Here is a 20,248-nt window from a genome sequence, read left to right on the forward strand (position 1 = left end):
GTTTGAAAGTTTTAACGGCACCAATTTCAGAACATTTACATACTTTTAGACGTATATTACAAGACAAATGAGAATGCAGAAAATATTGTATCTTTGAATTTAAGTAACTAACTTACTCCATTGCAGAAAGATCCATGTCAACTTCTTCGCCATTCATCAGTGGAATTTTTTTCTTCTTATTCCTACATTTAACGAAAAGTAAGTTAGAAAATTCTGACATTTCCAATTTTGACAAGAGGTAAAGAGCAGCTGAAGTTCAAATTAAGAATAGCATGTAGTGTTGAAAGATATTCTAAGGAGGAAGAGATGGAAAATATAATGGAATTTAAACACAACAAAACCTATCTACTTTGAAACTGAAGAGGATGAAATAAATGATATTAAAAGGTCTTCCTGATCAATGTTTAACAAAAGTCAGAAATATCTAATTAAAAGTCAACTTAAAACATATACATATTTCAAAGAACTAGTACCTGGAAATTTTATACAAGAAGGTAAGAGATCTACCAATAAAGAAATGCTTTATTAAAAAAAAAACAACACAGGCCTGAACTGAGAAATGAATGATTCTGAACAAGTGCTATACATGCAAGGTGCTACTCTATATGAAATGAAGTAAGAAGTTAAGTACAAAACATCCTCACAGTATGAATTAACATGCATAATTAGTTAATACGCACAAGATTTATGATGAGCCAAAACAAAAGCAACTGCCTCCATGCAAGTTACTCCTGAATAATTAAATCTTCTGGACACTACACTAAATGCATGGTCATGTGAGGACAAATACAAATGGGAAGAGAGAGCACAGTCTTCTTGCGTTCCTCATGACCTGCTGTTATTACGGAGAAAACAAAACTAAGGAATTGTGATGAAAAGGGTAGCAATCAGATGCTCCCAATGTCAAAGGTGAACAGAACAAAAAGAAGAAGGATCTCCTTTGAACTAAGAAAGAATTTTCACAGAGAATGATTACAGGGAGACTTCAGAATCAAGTTCTGTAAAGGACTCAAAATCAACTGACATGCTTGTCTGAGATGACCTAAGTGCAGTCATGAATAAAAAACTTTTGTTCCTAAAATTCTGACATTGATACACACTCCTCCAGCAAAGAATAAAAATGTTCTCATTTTTCACTAGTCAGAGTATGTGCTGAGTTAAAAAAAAAAAAGTGGTAAAGAAAAAGCATATTAAATAAAAGATGAACTATTGCTGGCAATGTGCCTTAGAAAGACATCTGGGTTGTTCCTAAGGTCACAGCGACACGGAGAAAAGGCGGGGTAGACACAGGAAGAGAAGACAGGGGCTTCTTCACGACATACGCACTCAGCTCCTTTCTTCAGAGTCAGTGTTCATTTCCCCCAAATTTTCTATAGCTATTAATCCAATGAGATTAGTAAGAATAACCCTGAGCAATCTGTCCTGAATTTTTCCTGGCTCCCAAAACTCAAACTTCCATTCTACCTCCCCCTGTTCCTACAAAATAAGGATTCTCATTTTAAAATTACTTGTTTAATTCTAAGGATAAAAATGTTGTCAAGAACAGAAAGTGGATAAAGAATCTGGTAATACTAACTTGAAGTAAAATGGGGGAAAAAGATAGTAGATAACATGTCCTCTACCTAAAAAATTAGGGTTTTTATTGTGGACAGTGCCTACCTTCTGCTTTTGGAATGGCAAGGTATATCGTGCTTAAGACTGTTTTCTTCAATTTGCAATGTGTGATTGAAGGATCCGTCTAACTCCTGAACTGTCACTTTAAGTGGTCCCTTTAAAAAGAAACACACTGTTCAAAGATAGTGCTAGGAAAAGAAAAAAGAACAAAAACAAATCATGTGTGCTCTTACATGTAAGGAACATTCACCGAGATATTAAACAACACTGTATAAGACTCGCATGTGCAGACTCAGAAGGGCAGCTGGTGCCAGAGGAGGGGAACTGGGAGACACTGTCTCCCCAAGACCTCTCTAAGTAAGCCCTCCTTCCCGTCACTGACACTGGGTGTTTGCTCAATTTCAGTCTTTGCAAACGAAATCTCCTTATGAAAGTTCCAACCAGCTCCTCACCCATAAGCTGTTCCTTTATTTAAACTGGGCAGAAAGTGGTGCAGAAAGGCCATTTTGGAAAAAAAACTTACCACATATTTCTGGGTTCCAGGAGATGTATAATCTTGTTTTATTTCCAATTCCAAGACATTTCGCTTTCTATTAAAGGCAAAACTTCCGTAAAATTTTACCACTCCGCTCTGGTCTCTGAAGAACTGTAAAGGAATCTTTGCAAACTGGAATGAACGTGTACTAAAAAAAATAAATTATTCATTAGGGTCATCATAATTTTCAAACACATTCCCACCAGTTCAAAGCTTAAGAGCATACTCCACTGTAAACCAGGTGGCAAAGCATTCAAAATTCCTGTGAAAAATGCTTTCCCAGATTTAAAAGAAAAGATCTTTCAAAAAAAGTTTTTTTGAAAGAAGCAAAACCACTCTACAGGGTTATTAATATAAAGTGCTTTGAAATGAAAAAATGTAACAACCGAAAAGTTTCAAGATAGCATGCAAGCTGTGCCAATCCCCAGTCACATCTAAAAGCCACCAGACCACTGCATCTTACAAGTGACCCTACAAGCCTGTCTGGTGGATCATTCACCTCCCTCATCACCAAGCCTACTGCTGCACTCACACACTAAAAGGTACTTTAAAGTAAGCTAAACTTCACGAATACAGATGTGCATGGATGTGTGCACCTCAGTGGCTAGTTGGCACCTCAGAGGAAATGATTTACAGTTCCTCGTAACATCTACCATTATTTGCCTCCTTTTATCCCCCAGAGCTCTTCCTTCTTCCCCTTATACAAATAACCTTCCCTCCTTCACTTAACTACTACTGAAAAGGATACACCCACTGCTTTATTAAAGGCTGGATGTCTTTGCCAGAGACATTCGAAATGGATTTCAAAAATCCAGATGTGGAAACCAACATTTGACTCCACATATGTGACTGGAACTTCTGAGATGAAGCAGTACTAGCCAAACTTAGCAGTTTATTGAAAACCTGTAAGAAAGTATCATTTAGTGTGTCTGTGTAACACAATTATACATTGCTTTCAATTCTGTACTATTCCCACTTTGCAATGTAAGTTTATTATAGACAATCATAGAAGACAACAATTTCACATCTTACTTCATAGACTGTCTTAGTTAAAAACTATGAGCAGTAAAGCATGAAAAGATTTAAACAGCCAGACTACAAAACTATTCTTCTAAACATAACTGAATTTTAATGATGTCCTGGCCAGACAATGACACTGTGTTTTTAGGAATGATAATAATATACATCTATAGTGCACTGTGCCATGAGCTTTAAGAAGCTGAGAGCCTTCATGTGGATTTATACCACTCTAAGAAGTAGACTGGCTCTCTACAGACCACCTCTCACTTGATACTTGTTCTTCAAAGGCAAGGTGAAGGATAGAGGATTCAAGAAACTTAATTTTGAGGCAAATTTAAAATGCTTTTTCAAAAAGATTACTACAAAGTTATTTTTCATTTACCTCTAAGAATATCATCAATGGAAAAAAAAAAATGGCCAAGCATTTATAATACAAGTGGCTTCTATCATTTCAACTAGAACATCTCCATGAGTTCCATCAAAACTTGCTTAAACATAAGGGAGAACTTAGCAACAGAAAAATAAACATCTTTTGAATAAATCTGCTTTTTTCTGCTGAAAATATCTTCCTCTTTAACATTCTAAATACTGCCAAACACAAAATCCTAGTATAACTAGGTTTTACTTTTAACCTCACACTTTAATCTTATCTTCATAAAAACCCCGCACTGCATGGATCAAGTATTGATACCCACTCTACATCTGGGGAAACACAAACAAAAAGAATAGGTTAACTGGCACAAAACCAGAAATTCAGACCAAAGGAACAAGATAGAAAGCCCAGAAACAAACCCATGCACCTATGGGTACCTTATCTTTGACAAAGGAGGCAAGAACATACAATGGGCCAAAGCCAGCCTCTTCAGTAAGTGGTGCTGGGAAAACTGGGCAGCTACATGTAAAGAGTGAAATTAGAACACTCCCTAACACCATACACAAAGATAAACTCAAAATGGATTAAAGACCTATATGGAAGACCAGAAACTCTAAAATTCTTAGAGGAAAACATAGGCAGAACACTTTATGACATAAATCAAAGCAAGATCCTCTATGACCCACCTCCTAGAGTAGTAGAAATAAAAACAAAAGTCAACAAGTGGGACCTGATTAAACTTAAAAGCTTTTGCACAGCACAGGAAACTATAAGCAAGGTGAAAAGACAACCCTCAGAATGGGAGAAACTAATAGCAAATGAAACAACTGACAAAGGATTAATTTCCAAAATATACAAGCAGCTCATTCAACTCAATACCAGAAAAACAAACAACCCAATCAAAAAGTGGGAAAAAGACCTAAACAGACATTTCTCCAAACAAGACATACAGATGGCTAACAAACACATGAAAAGATGCTCAACATCGCTCATTATTAGAGAAATGCACATCAAAACTACAAAGAGGTATCACCTCACACCGGTCAGAATGGCCCTCATAAGTGCTGCAGAGGGTCTGGACGAAAGGGAACACTCTTGCAGTGTTGGTGGGAATGTAAATTGATACAGCCACTATGGAAGATGGTATGGGGATTCCTTAAAAAACTAGGAATAAAACTACCAAATGACCCAGCAATCCCACTCCTAGGCATACACCCTGAGGAAACCAAAATGGAAAGAGACATGTATATCCCATTGTTCATTGCAGCACTATTTACGATAGCTAGACCATGGAAGCAACCTAGATGTCCATCAACAGATGAATGGATAAAGAAGTCGTGGTACATATACACAATGGAATATCACTTGGTCATAAAAAGGAATGCCTTTGAGTCAGTTCTAATGAGATGGATGAACCCAGAACCTATTTTACAGAGTGAAGTAAGTCAGAAAGAGAAAGATAAACTTTGGATTCTATCGCGAATGTACGGAATCTAGAAAAATGGTACTGAAGAATTTATTTACAGGACAGCAATGAGAAAGAGACATAGAGAACAGACTAATGGACATGGGGAGAGGGGAGGAGAGGGTGAGCTGTATGGAGAGAGTAACCTGGAAACTTACATCACCATGTGTAAGATAGACAGCCAACAGGAATCTGCTGTGTGGCTCAGGAAACTCTGTCACCTAGAGGGTGGGGTGGGGAGGGAGGTGGGAGGGAGGTTCACAAGGGAGGGGACGTGCATATATCTATGGCTGATTCATGTTGAGGTTTGACAGAAAACAACACAATTCTGTAAAGCAATTATCCTTCAGTAAATAAATTAAAAAAAAAAAAAAGAACAGTTTACTTACTAGACAAACAGCTAATTAGTAACTGAACTTCAGCTATAAAGCCACATGCCCTGATTCCTAGTCTACAAAACAGTATTCAGACTATATGCACATAGAACAGATCTTTCTTTACAATTATTCACTTCTTTAATACTTACTTGCAACATAAACTCCATACTGATCCTGTTTTCAATCAGTCTCATCACAAGGTGAGCTTTACACTGGAACATAGTGTAGTATTCCCAGGAGAGCGTATGTGGATGCTTTATGGAGAAGTGTAGATGGGACGCTGGGCTAAGAAAACAGATTTTCTTAGTGTAACAAATCTGAATGAAGTAAATAATAAATTTCATGGCTACATCAAGACACTAAGTCAAAAACCTCATGGGAATACCTGAGAAATTCCTTAGTATGAGACCAACGAAGACTAGGAAACATCTAAAAATAAACTTAACTATAAATAAATTATAAAGTTTTATGAAAGGACATAAAGGAAAATTTGAATAAATGGAAACATCTCCTAGGCAGGAAGACACCAAGTGTAAATAATTCAATGCTCTCAAATTCATTCATACAATCAATGCAATTCCAATCAACATCCCCAGGTTAAAGCATACACAAAAAACCACTCAAGATGGATCATATATCTAAAACAAAAACAATGATAAAAGTACTAGAAAAAAATAAAGGAAAAAATTTTCTTTTCATAATTTTGGGATGGGAAAAATCTTCATAAGGAAAAATATAAAATCCAGAGGACATAAAGACCAGATTGACCATGTAAAAATGAAAAATTCTGACATGATGAAAGAGATTATCAGTAAAAGAAAGGCACAGTCGGCAGAAAAGATTTATGACATACATGAAAATTTGAAGTGTTTACACTTTTTTACAATTTCAAATAATGCTACAGTGACTATCTTTTAATACATATGCATGTACTTCTCTATGGCAAATATCTAGAAGAATAATTTCTATATGATAGCAGAAATTGAACAGCTGAATCTAAAAATTACCCATTTTAGAATTTCGATTGGTACCAACAAATTACCCTTCAAAATTAGTGTTACCAAATTATTCTCTCACAATCAATATGTAAGAATAGTCATTACACTTCCTTAAAAAATACAGCATATTGAAATTTTAAATATTTGCTAAATTGATATTTGAAAAATTACTTTTAAACTTCACTTAGTACTTCTGAGCTTATGCACAGCAATATGAAAAAGGTTACATAAACTCCAAGGTATCATGGAATACTATATACAGCATGCAAACAGAACAAAGTAAATTCATGTATGGCTTCCTAGGTGGCTCAGTGGTGAAAAAATCCACCTGCCAATGCAGGAAAAGTGGGTTCAATCCCTGGTCCAGAAGATCCCCTGGAGAAGGAAATGGCAACTCAGTCCAGGATTCTTGCCTTGGAGAACTCCACTGAGCCTGGTGTGTTAAAGTCCACAGGATCGCATAGAGTCAAACACAACTAAGCAACTGAACAACAACAACAAAAGCTAATGTACAGCCCCATGGAGTGCTTGCCAAAATATAGATATGATTAAATTTTTTAAAAAAGAAAAGTATACAGTAATATGCATAATTAAATTATACTTTGTGACTGCCATATACACATAAAAGCCAAAAAAAAAGAGGTCTGGAGGACAATATACCAAATTTATAATCACGGTTATCTCCAAGGAGAGGAAGTGGTAGGAGTGAGATGTGGTAAAAGAGGGCTAAGCAGGATCTTTTCCTTTTTATTCCACAAGCTTATAAATTGTACTGTTTTGAATCTCCTCAAAGAGCATGCATTCATCTGTTACTTTTACACATAAATTTTGAAAATCAAACATACAGAAAGAACTAAATAAATGGGCAGAACAACCTAAAAACATTCAGTGTGAACAATACTTGCACACAATGGGAGGCTCTAATCACACACTGGGAAACTGCCAAAGGGCAGGCAGTCAAGAGAAGAAAGTGAAAAGAGCTAACATTTGAATGAGTGCATACTATGTTTAAAGCTTCATCTCAAGTAACCCTTGCAACCAGTATGATTAGGGCAGATCATCACTGTTTGACACATTAAAATACACACACACTTAGAAAGGCTATACAATTTTCTTAGCTCACAAAAATCAGTAACTACAAAAATCCAAGTTTCTCTAACTCCAAACTCCTATGCCTTCCCACTGACTTAATCGTGTCTCAGTGACCACACTTCAACAAAAGAAAAGACTACTGGTGAACAAACTGCAGTTTCTTAACCTTCGTCGTACTTTTAGACACTTGGGTAGCCTCATTAATCCTGCAGACCACAAGAGAAAAACTGCCTTTAAATGCACAGAAAATATACAAGTTTACAAAGGAAACCAATTATAATGAAATACAGCTATCAAAATATTTTTTAAAACTACAACATTACCAATATATGTGCTAGTTTACTAATACATTAAATAACAAGATCTAGTAGTGGTCTAGTGTTGCAAATTCTAACATAATGAGTGTAAAACAGATCTCAAGATATCTGCTAACAATTAAAACATGATAGGAAGACATCCATGATTTCTACTATTGGCAAAGTCACAGCATTGTCTGTTATCTACATTTATAATTAAAGGAAACATAAAATTCCAGTTAATGGTTAGTAGAAATACAGAAACAATTTCCCATCCAATTCAGTTCATATTCCATTAGGGAATTTATGGATCCTAGGACAAATAAAAATTCCTGCCAGCACCACTGTGTTGCTATAAATGGCTATTTCCTTTACAGTGACTTAAGAAACAGAAAAAAGAAAAGGAGATAAAAGGGAAGAGTAAATAAGTGTCTAGATAGTTGGCCATTTAGATAAACAGGTATAGGTAGGCTGTGTTGATGATGATACTATCTACTTAGACTTAAAAAATTAATCAGTGATACATAAGCAAAATACTTGTTCCATTATTTTTAAATTTCTATGAGAGCAGTATGATATATTAATATTAGCATTAGGAAATTAACATGAAAAAGAAAAAAAGCATTGCCTTTTTAAAGTTTTTTTTGAATGTTTAAATCCATCTACAGCCACCACATGCAACAGTAGTGAAAGGAGTAATAAGAATATCACCAGTATCTGTGGTCTCAGGATGGACTACTTCTGTGGCCTATATGAGCCTCATTACACACACAAGTGATTGTAAGACTAATCTCATAAAGCAAGGTTTGTAATATCATCTCTGAACAATAAACATACTTATCCTTCTCTTTTCCTCCACCAAATATGGGATGTAATAAAACTCCACCAGTTTTCAGTTCATATGCCACTATTTTGTCCAGCTCCTAAGGATATAAAAACAGAGGCCAGTCAACATTATTTTACATATTAAATTTTAGAACTAAACTGTGATTTCTAATTTCCTGGAATCAGAATGTAAATTTCCTAAAGTAAATGAAATATATTTGGAGAGTAGTTATGCTCTCATAAACAAGGCAGACTACACAGCTGGCTGAGTGACGGGGCCAAGCAGCCGTCTCTCCTGTGGGCCTCAGGGATGGCCGGCAGCCCAGCAACTTCTCCTGCTGGTTCTTCCCAACCTTTCTGACCTGTTCTCCAATTTCTCTCTTCCTTCTCTGTATTTTGCTTCTGGGGGAGGATTTAAGCAAGTAAAAACAAATAGGGATAAAATTATGTCAGGAATCCACAATTTTAAAGCTCTACTTTTCTCTAATATGACACAGGTCCAAGTCTCAGTGGAAACGAGAGACACTGTAGCTGCGCTGAGAGCCCCTGGCGGCCCAGGGGGCGCACGGGCAGTGCGGGCAGTGGCGGGGGCCGCGGGGCAGCGGGGGCGCGCGGGCAGTGCGGGCAGTGGCGGAGGCCGCGGGGCAGAGGGGGCGCGCGGGCAGTGCGGGCAGTGGCGGAGGCCGCGGGGCAGAGGGGGGCGCGCGGGCAGTGCGGGCAGTGGCGGGGGCCGCGGGGCAGCGGGGGGCGCGCGGGCAGTGCGGGCAGTGGCGGGGGCCGCGGGGCAGAGGGGGCGCACGGGCAGTGCGGGCAGTGGCGGAGGCCGCGGGGCAGCGGGGGGCGCGCGGGCAGTGCGGGCAGTGGCGGGGGCCGCGGGGGCAGAGGGGGCGCACGGGCAGTGCGGGCAGTGGCGGAGGCCGCGGGGCAGAGGGGGCGCACGGGCAGTGCGGGCAGTGGCGGGGGCCGCAGGGCAGCGGGGGCGCGCGGGCACTGCAGGCAGTGGCGGAGGCCGCGGGGCAGCGGGGGGAGCCCGTGGCGGCTCAGGGGGCGCACGGGCAGTGCGGGCAGTGGCGGAGGCCGCGGGGCAGCGGGGGCGCGCGGGCACTGCAGGCAGTGGCGGAGGCCGCGGGGCAGCGGGGGGAGCCCGTGGCGGCCCAGGGGGCGCACGGGCAGTGCGGGCAGTGGCGGGGGCCGCAGGGCAGCGGCGGGAGGCCAGCTTGAAGCCTGGCTCCACTGCTCACTAGCTGTGTAACTTTAGCCAAATAACTTCTCTTTGTCTCAGTTTCCTTGTCTGTAAATGCAAATAATGACAGAGCAGTTAGCAGGTTTAAGATGGTTATTATTTACAAAATGTTTGCTTAACAGTACCTGGAATACCATACATGCTGTATGCCACATTTCCCCCTTGCTTAATAGTTTTTGAACTAAAAAATGGACTTTTTAGTCCAGTTCTAGATATATGGGTTCTTTCATAATTCTCAGTGTTTGAAATTTTTTACAATTACTTTTTAACTTACTTGAGTTTAGGTTTAGAGGACCAAGGTATATAAAATGAAAAAAAGGGGAGGATAAAAACGGTATATTTAATGAGGCTATTAAAGGCTAAAATTTTTCCAACTGAGAAGGGAGAAGATAAACATGATAATAAAATGTACATGAACAGAATGGGCTGGGCAAAATACAACTGATTTTTTTCTGTTTGGCCAGAATCTTTAAATAATGGGAAAAGATGCGAAAATGACAGAGAAGGTAAATGTGTTGCAGGACTAGCCAATGTCCAGTGAGTGCGTCCTGTGACCTGGGTACCACACACACCACATGTACGATGCCTCTAGTTCCTGTCCACGGCGTAGATGCTACTCCTACTTACACTCCTGATACAAGAGGCCTGGAAAGGTTAACCAAAATCATAAAGCCTGCAAGTGAATAAAAGCAAAATGAAAAGCAAACTGACTCCAGAATCTGGGTTCTAAGTCTAGACAAATTTAGACAGCACGGCTCCTCTGTCCGTGGAATCTTCAGGCAAGGACACTGGAGTGGGCTGCCATCTTCCACCTCAGGGGACCTTCCTGGCCCAGGGGTTGAACCCGCTCACGTGTGTCTCCTGCACTGGCAAGAGGATTCTTTACCACTAGCACCACCTGGGAAGCCCTTAGATGTTACGTTAAAGTCACAGAATTACACTAAAAATCATTACTATGAGGAGCAGGAATATATTTAACAGCTGAATTGATATTTAAGGAGCTTAAATATTCTCATTCTTAGCAAGTCTTTGGAGGCCAACAATGGCAACAGAAACTAGATAAAATAGATAAGTCTCTATAAAACGATTCTCATTTTTTTCGGAAGAAATCAGGGGCTTTCAATTAACAGTAAGTATTTTATAGTTACTAAAAATAAAGCAAAATCTGGAGAACACAAACACATCTTATTGACTTCTACATAGATAAATGGATCCAGATGCTTTTACCTCTTTAATCCAGTGGCGGTATTCATTAACCCCAAAAGTTTTCTTCATCCAAAGACCATAAATATAACCAGAAATTCCTTTCAATACCCATTCATCAGACCTAAGCAAAAAGCCAAATAACATTATTTATTTTAATAGAAATAAAACATAATAAACTTTATTATTTTAATAATAAGAATTCTTCAGATAAGGCCAAGAGGGTAACAGAACAAGCATAGCAAGCACTTCTCTGCCTTTTTAAAGGAAATAAAAGTCACTAGACTATGTGGTTCTCCCTCTCCCTCTGGCTGCGTCCTCCTTGCCCATCCCTTGCACCGCCTCCAGGCTCCTCTCTGTGCTTCCTCTGGCTGAGCTCCTCCCTCAGGTCCAAGTCTATCCACGCCATCCACTCCTGAGGAACCACGGCATGAAGCCAGGACCACAGGGCTCAGTTCTGCAAAGTCCACACTCTAGTACTGCCAGCCCCATGCATAATTGTTAGCGGTAGCCTAAGACCTGAAGTTTAACCACTTACTTCTTAGTTTCTTAAGAGGAAAGACAATGACACCATTCATTCATGTATATACTTATGTTTATCTATTCATTCATTCAAACATTTTGTCTACATGTTCCAGAGACTATTCTTTAGCGAAACTATGTGCCTTAGGAAATTATAAATTAAGAGGCCTTACCCTCTGCCCTTCACCCTCCAGAAAGAAAAATAAAAAGAAATCAAGACTTACATACTATCAATATGTTATAATCCTAGATTATAATCTTAAGGGAATTTTGTCTGTTTCTTCAAATTTACCTCAAGTTAGTCAGAAAGAAAACAAAAAGTATTTTATTTCTCACATTTTTCAAGTAAATTAGTACAAAACTAGGCACTAGCAGGAAATCCCTACCCATCATCAGTACTGCAGAGGATCACTGTTTTCCCTACACAACACCAGGTGAACTGAGAACTGACATCAGAGTCCCAACTACAGCTCTCTGTGCGTTCGAGTCCTGCTATCTACAGTGTTTACTCAGCTCTTTAAGGAGCTGCTCCTATCAAAATTCTTACCTTATTCTTATTGAAAATTATCGAACTGATTATACTGATATTTTGAGGGAATGGCCAAAAATTTAGGATGAAATTTATACTCATTACTTTTCTTTAAACATATACAGAATAGTGTCTGTTAATTATCTGCAGTTAGAACAAAGTTCAACTTACACTGCAGGAAAAGAAAATAAAAATAAACTTCTGATTCTTCTCAGGAGTTGTAAACTTTGAAATTACTCACCAAGACATTCTGGATATGAAACATCCAAAAAACTGCTGGGCCAAAGACTGGGCTAAACACCTTCTGGTCAAAGGTGTCTCATCTATGATCATAGCACTGTGTAGCAAATTAGTGCTGGAATTTCAAAGAGCAGACAGGTAATTATAACCAAGAAATAAATAAATACTCAATCAAGATAAAATAATCACACTTTTAAAACGATGGAATTCAATTAAGATATAACAGAGAAAAACCAGAATACTTTCCCCAAGAGCTTTCACGTCTTTTCAAATTTTAGCTGAAATCCATATTTTAATAATTTTGTTTAAAGTAAGGATTGTAATGCTCCCCACTGATTTCCATGAAAAATATAAATATTCTTTTTGGGGGCTAGGCAGTTGCAGCAGCAATCAGAAATTGGTATGTTCATCAGAGACTAGTCCTTTTACGAAGGGGGGGGGTCTTCTCATTTCAAAAATCTTTTTCTAACAATACTACTTTTTGTCCTATAATATTTACTTTCAAATACACTGACCCATCAGATCTTCAAACCACTCTGAAGAATGCAGGAACACTACTATTATGTACATTTTACAGAAGAGAAAATAGACCCAGAAAAAAAAATTACTGATCCTGAGACATAAAACTTCCAAATTTGGAGCTTTTCAAGGAATAAAAGAAGGGAGGGAGATAAAGTGGGTAAGAGAAAAAAGAAAATAAAGTTTTTCCTCCTTATTTTTTTACTTACAAATTTCTGATGATATTAGTAAATTTTTATACGGTGCTAGGACAAAAACCTCACTAAATATCCATATAGTACTTTGTATATTTGTTTAAGTGCATAAGCAGAAAAGAGACTAAAACAAAGATGTAAAGTATTAGTAGCAGATAATTCTGGATAAAGATAATATGAGTCTTTTGGGCTATTTTGAAATTTTCTTTATGCTTTTCTACATTTAAAAATTTTGAAAACACAGAATTTCTACAAAGTCATTCATAGCTAAATTGAAGGGGAAAAGTTCAAAATGCATCTTAAAAATGATCATAAAATAAATAACCTTCACATCATGAACCTAGTTTAGTCATTTCAAATTTGGATACAGACCTAAAAATGCTCATGGAAGCATAAGCAGCCACTTCAACATAAGCCTCATCAATGAATACAGTCTTAAAACAGGAATATGGGTATCGACATGTAAGAATTTCTTCATAAAATTCAAAAACTTCATGAAGATATGATGTGGTATGTTTAAGCAATGGAAGAAGCTGAGGTAAACAAAAATGAGTAACCTAAAAACAAAAAGCAGGGAAGATCATTAAATAAGAGTTAACTTACATCTTAAATTTCCTAAATATCTCAATTATAAATGAAGCAGCATTTAAGCCCCTCCCCTCCCCCCATTTTTCCAACAAATCCATGGCACTGAGATAAAACACTGGTATGAAATTAGTGACTACTGTTATTATGTTTATGAAATAGTCAATGCATCAGAATTAAATTCATGGTAGATTTTATGTCTATGAAATGCTTAGATCCAATGAAAATATAACTTTGGTTACAAATTAAAAGTTTCTTCTGCATATGCATACAGAACAAAAATAATCTAAATTTCCAAGGCTTACTATAAACCTGCCTTTTACTCCTAAACCTAACCTAGTGAACACTGCACATCACAGTACTGTCCTGTATAATTAAAAGTTGCCTATCTTCAGAACACACAAAGAACAACATGAAAGCTTCAGGAAGGCTTATTGGTAGTGAGGAGATAAGAAATACCAGCAACAGAAATAATAATCCTGACTTTCTTTCACTGCATCCCATTTTGGACACACACACGCATACATCACATACTGTTTCCCTGTCCCTTATTGTGATTCTGTACCATAAGAATAACATCAAAAATGACATCATCACTCTACCAGCAGGCTTCCCAGGTGGCTCAGTGCTAAAGAACACCTGTCAACACAGGAGATGTGGGTTTGATCCCTGGATCAGAAAGATCCCCTGGAGGAGGGAATGGCAACCCACTCCAGGATTCTCGCCTAGTGACTCCCATGGACAGAGAAGCCTGGTGGGCTACAGTCCATGAGCTTACAAACAACTGGACAAGACTAAGCAACTGAGCATGCAGGCACTCTGACCAAAATGATTCAGAAAGGTTTTATGAAGACGACTAAATCTGAGCTAATCTTTTTGAACTGGACAAAAGTTTGAAAGGTATGGACAGGAAAAGAGGACATTGCAAACAAAGTCAAAGACAGGAAAAGATATGGTTTGGCTGGAAAAAATATAAGTAAACTATGTTGAACAAACATAAATAGAAAAGAAATGAGGAAAAAGCTAGAAAGGAATATTAGGGTCAAATTCTAGATGCTCTTGAAAGCCATGCTAAACAGATCTGATAACTGCAGGATGTGGAGGCAAGGAAAGTTTTTAGCATTTAATAAAAAACTACTCTTCTAACAACATTATGAAAGAACAGATTAGAGACTGCCATAAGTGAAGGAAGAGCATGTATGGATTACTAGTGATCAGGGCCCAAACTGCACTGTGATGAGCACTCCTATTGGTACACAAACAAAAAAGAAAATACTATTCATCAAAAAGACTCACTTTTAGACAAAACTACATGATAGCAAGCCTACTGATAATACAAGAGAAATTTTATTTGAAAGAGAAAGACTAAGTCACAGGCCCTAAGTATTTAAGAAAAATACTTCTTGACTGATATTTACCTTTCTCCCATTCAATGGCTCAGTGGGAAAAAAAAAAATCTTCCAAAATATGAAGCAGGTACTAATCAAATTTTGATTTTAAAGTTGATCATTTACCAAAAATGGTAAAATTCACTGCATCTTATCAGTGAATACACTTTTAAGATTCATTGTTAAGACACCAAAAGCAAACCATTCATAAAATATCTTGACTATTTTCCATGAGTGAGTTTACAAACCTTGCGAATTAAGGGATTCATTCAAATGTTGCTTTAAACCAACAGAGAGACCATGCGGGTCAATAACCAATGAATCACTTTATACCCAACAGAAACGTGATGCGTAAGGAGGCCGAATAGTACTATGACAGGGCTTGTTGACTGGTCCCTGGCTTAGGATCAGACATGTGGAGGAGCCTGGGGAAAACCTCAGTGAGCTCCAGTCCTGCCTGCCTTAGGCTTTCTCTTCTCTCTACACATGCTGAAACGAGAATAAATCCTGCTTTTTAATTCTGAAACTGCAATATTTCAGGCTCTGGAGAGGGATTCAGAACATTCATAAACTCATAATAGTTCTTTAATAGAATCAGTTATAGAAACTGACCAATATTCTAACCAAGTTACTTGAAGCTCTTTTGGAACACCAAGCCCTCTGATGAAAAAACTACGAAAATTTAAAAAGAATTGATATCATTACACACTTCAGAATAAAAAACCTTTCTCTCTAGTGAGAGTTCTCATAGCTGAAAAAAGAATTAAGAAAAACTTGATATTTTACTCATTCTCCTGATCAAGCTTGAAAGAGTAGGAGAGGAGGGAGCAAGAAGCCACAGTTCACCTCATGCATATATGGATCTACAAGGATTTCAAAAGGTCCAATGGCCAAGGAGATGTTTGACGCAGATGTCGGAATGGCAAGCATGTAATGGAAGGTCTTTTTCCTCATGTCGTGGGTATACACGGTCTCCACCAAATCTCCATTGGAAACTGCTACCATGGCAGCATCCACTGTAAACTCTAATTTCCACGTACATAATTCAGAGTATGAATCAACACATGGGAACCAAAATCTAGAAAAAAGATCAACAGTACAGAAAACGTTGAAAATGTAACCTACATTGTTCCTCCCACATAAAAGGTATTTTAACATTTACAGAATGCATACAAAAAAATTTTCTTTAGCTCTCTGTGCAATAATGCTTTTTACTGAGCAACCTGAAAGAATGTGATTAAAGATACAGCCCTGTCTCCAAACATTACTTGGCAATATTAATAAAATATATCATGTGGTACCTCCAGTTTAAACCCTGAAAAGAAGTAAGCAAGTCTGAATTTGATTTTTTAATTAAAAATAATTTTTACTTGTATATTCACAGTTTTTATGTAGCATTCATTTTCAGGAACAAAAAATGCTTACAATAAAGTTTTAAAAAATACAATATTCAGAATCCATTCCATACATCAGGAAACTGCTTCTCTGGAATACGTGGTGCACTGTATAAATTCAAACAGTGCCGACAAAGCCAGACATTAAATTTCTATTCAATGTTCTACTCAGATCAGGTTTTACTATGTGCCAGGGTCAGTACTTGTTACCGAAATACAAAGAAGGATAAGACAATATCCCTGGCTTGGAGGAGTTAATAGTCTGAAGAGAAAACAAAATAAGGTGGTTAACTACAGAGCTACGAGAATGAACTACAGTTACATGGAACAATAAAGGTACATCTCACTACCACAGTTATACGAGAAAGGCAGATATAAAGAGCATGACACATATGATTCCACTTAATAAAGTTCAAAACTAGGTGCAACTAATCTATGGCATTTTGGAGCTCAGGACGGAGGTTATTTCTCAGGCAACCAGGAGAAGCAGTGAATGGAAGCGGGCAGACGCGGTGATTCTGCAATGCTGATAATGCTACCGCTCTTTTTCTTGATGTGAGTGTGAATTACAGGAAGCTGTTCACCTTGAAAATGTACCAAGCTTTCTATTTACAATTCATTAATTCTCTGTATGTTGTTTTACTTCAATACAAAAGTTTAAAAAATAAAAGAATTGAGATGACTTTAGAACAGCAGATTTGAAGAGGAGAGGAGGGAGGACAGGACTGAGGAGGAATGATTAAAGGAACAAGATTCCGAAGAGGGAAAAGCAGCTGGGGATGAGGTTCATACTTCTCATCTGACACTAAATACCTGTATTGCATATATATATATATAGAAAAAAATGCAATCAACTGTAATACATAAGAATGAGTCATCTACCTTGTGGAGTTCTGATACCCACAAGAGAACACGTGAGCACCTCTCTCAGCCATGCTTCCCTCTACACTGGGTACCACAAAGTGAAGACCTCCTTTTGGCTGATCCAAAGAAAAATTGATGTGTATCTTTAGGACCTTTAACTCTGCAACAAATAAATAAACACACAGATATATAAATATATATTAGGTAACAGTGGTCGACATAGTAAGGGTAAAGACTTACACTGAACATAAAGTGGGAATCAAAGGTTGAGTTTCACCTAAAAAAGCCACACTATTTAACCTGATGCAGGTTTTTACCATCCCTTGGCCTACAGGAGCTCAACAACCTGCTTGTACTGGTGTCCTAGCGCAAGTGTGAAAGTCACTCAGTCGAGTCTGACTCTTTGCAACCCCAGGGACTATACTCCATGGAATTCTCCAGGCCAGAACACTGGAGTGGGTTGCCGTTCCCTCCTCCAGGGGATCTTCCCCACCCAGGGACGGAACCCAGGTCTCCCGCATTGCAGGCAGATTCTTTACCAGCTGAGCCACCAGGGATTGGTGTCCTTATCTCCACTCAATTCTAGTCACTGCTAGCTGTGGGCTCTCAAAACACAGATCATACCATATTCTCTTCTCAATTTCTCACAATGATATACTGCCAAAAGAAAAAAGTTCAAAACTACCACCTAGGACACTTATGGCCTTCCAGACCCCATTCAAAACTTACTTTTCAAGTTTGTTCACTTACTATACTCCCACAAATCCTTTTAATCCTACTTGTGACTCTGAGGAGTAGGAGCAGGGAGTGGGGTAGGTGGGAAGGATTACCCAAGAATTTACATTATGCAGCATTATTCATTATGGTTTATTTCTAAGCAATAAATATGCATTGCATTCCCAAGACTGGGCTTCCTAGGTGGCTCAGTGGTAAAGAATCCGCCTGCCAGTGCAGGAGACGCAGTTCAGTCAGGTTCAGTCCTTGGGTCTGGAAGATTCCCGGGAGGAGCAAATGGGCAACTCACTCCAGTACTCTTGCTTGGAAAATCCCATAGACAGAGGAGCTTGGTGGACCTCAGTCCATGGGTTGTAAAGAGTCGTACACAACTGAACACACACACACACATATCCATCATTCACAAGACTAAAAAAAAATGTTTCTTTTAATTTCCCCCAGAACATGACAACAATATGGACTTTTTCCAATCCCTGAATATACAATGATGATCTTCCATGCCTTTCCCCTAAACTAGACAGTATCTCTAAAACATAAACTCCTCCCCCCACTACACACACATAAACTATCCAAAAAAAGCAAAAAAAAGCAAAAAAAACAAAGTACTTTACTTCCTTGTTTTGATTAATTTTATACAGCAAAATAAAGGCAGGCAGTCATGTATAATAATTAAAACCGCTGTAACTTTATACAGGCAAAGAAAGACTTAGAAATAATAAAAGTGTGCGGAGTGGGTGTTAGAAACCCCAGGCGCTAGCCTTGGCTCCTCTCCTCATCAGACACATTCAGCAGGTCACTCACGCTCTTCAGACATCAGACTGTTCTGCGACAGGAGGAAACTGAGTAAGATGATTCTTTAGGATCCTTCCTTTCACAAAACTCTGTGATTCTAAACTGACTTAATATCACATGGGTTCTCAAATCTTGACAAAGTATTCCATCCATTTGTTTTTTTTAAACTTTCACTTTAAAATCTACATTGAAATGAGTTGCTTTTTGTCACAGCGCCTGATTGCTGTTTTCCTATTAGTCAGTTATCTTTAAGGAAAAAAAGCTTCCAACTCCTGTATATTTCAACTGACTATAACTTAAATACCATAAACTTTCATGAAAAGCTTTTAGTTACTGAATCCAACATGATTTAACTGTACAGTCAATATGTTCTTGATATTTTACCGTCGACGTGTTTCCACAACTCTGACGGAACCTTGATGCACAGCTCCCCGTTCCCTGCATCAGGGTCCACGGCACTAACTGCAGCCGCATAAGCATTGGAGAAATAGTTGAGGTTTCTCCTGGGGAGGGGAAATAGAGAAAGCCAGTCTCAACAGTAAGACACATATTTCACCAAATGTTTCCTTAAATACTTGGCACCACTTGTTTGTAAGGATTATGTCATCTTACATAAATCGCAGGAATGCCTTTTAGTCAAGTTAACTGTAGATTTACTGCCCAGGACAAAAACTTGGGCAAGAAGGCCAAACCAGTCAATCCTAAAGGAAATCAACCCTGAATATCCACTGAAAGGACTGATGCTAAAGCTCCAACACTTTGGCCTCCTGATGCAAAGAGGTGACTCATTGGAAAAGACTCTGGTGCTGAGAAAGATTGAGGGCAGGAGAAGAGGATGATAGAAGATGAGACGGTTGGATGGCATCACCGACTCGATGGTCATGAGTTTGGGTGGACTTCGGGAGTTGGTGATGGACAGGGAGGCCTGGATGCTGCAGTGCATGCAGTCACAAAGAGTTGGACATGACTGACCGAACAACAACAAATGCAGTGGCATATATAGTCTATTCACTGATGCTATGTGTTTATTATGATTATCACATCCTTCATTAATTTTAGAATACCAAAGCCACTACAATTTCCTGACACAAATGTAAAGAATACAGGTAGAATTGAAAAAATAATTAATTCTTTAGCTATCTGGCAAAAATTTGAATGGATTCAACAAGCTTTATAATCTGACAGAAATTCAAGATGTTTAAAACAAGTCAGGATGTGAATTAATTCCTCACTCCACAGTACACAACAGTGCGAGCTCAGTGAAGAAGGGAGCATCTGTGTGGTTCACTGGCACGTCCCCTGAACGCAGGGGACTTTTAATGGGCAGGCTTAGTAGCTCAGCCGTGTCCCATTCTTCGCAACCCCACAGCCCGTCAGGCTCCTCTGTCCATGGGATTCTCCAGACTAGAACAACTAGAGTGGGTGGCCATGCCCTCCTTCAGGGG

The 20,248-nt window shown here is 38.6% G+C and overlaps 1 protein-coding gene across 4 annotated transcripts in view; it reads right to left on the reverse strand.

The window, feature by feature from the left end:
• TAF2 (TATA-box binding protein associated factor 2) overlaps positions 1-20,248 on the reverse strand; it is an 85,401-nt gene that overhangs the window by 41,932 nt on the left and 23,221 nt on the right. For 3 of the 4 annotated variants that reach the window (XM_043879113.1, XM_043879114.1, XM_043879112.1), the window contains exons 4-15: positions 19,188-19,306; positions 17,295-17,436; positions 15,865-16,096; positions 13,418-13,602; positions 12,334-12,447; positions 11,066-11,165; positions 8,608-8,693; positions 5,534-5,669; positions 2,898-3,052; positions 2,138-2,252; positions 1,660-1,769; positions 117-182 (exon numbers count right to left, since the gene is read on the reverse strand). In XM_043879113.1, the coding sequence (XP_043735048.1) occupies positions 117-182; positions 1,660-1,769; positions 2,138-2,252; positions 2,898-3,052; positions 5,534-5,669; positions 8,608-8,693; positions 11,066-11,165; positions 12,334-12,447; positions 13,418-13,602; positions 15,865-16,096; positions 17,295-17,436; positions 19,188-19,306 (1,560 nt within the window). The remainder of the gene's footprint in view (positions 1-116; positions 183-1,659; positions 1,770-2,137; positions 2,253-2,897; positions 3,053-5,533; positions 5,670-8,607; positions 8,694-11,065; positions 11,166-12,333; positions 12,448-13,417; positions 13,603-15,864; positions 16,097-17,294; positions 17,437-19,187; positions 19,307-20,248) is intronic. The other variant, XM_043879115.1, reaches the window with a different exon arrangement.

Source organism: Cervus elaphus, chromosome 21, assembly GCF_910594005.1.
Source record: "Cervus elaphus chromosome 21, mCerEla1.1, whole genome shotgun sequence".
NCBI lineage: Eukaryota > Metazoa > Chordata > Mammalia > Artiodactyla > Cervidae > Cervus > Cervus elaphus.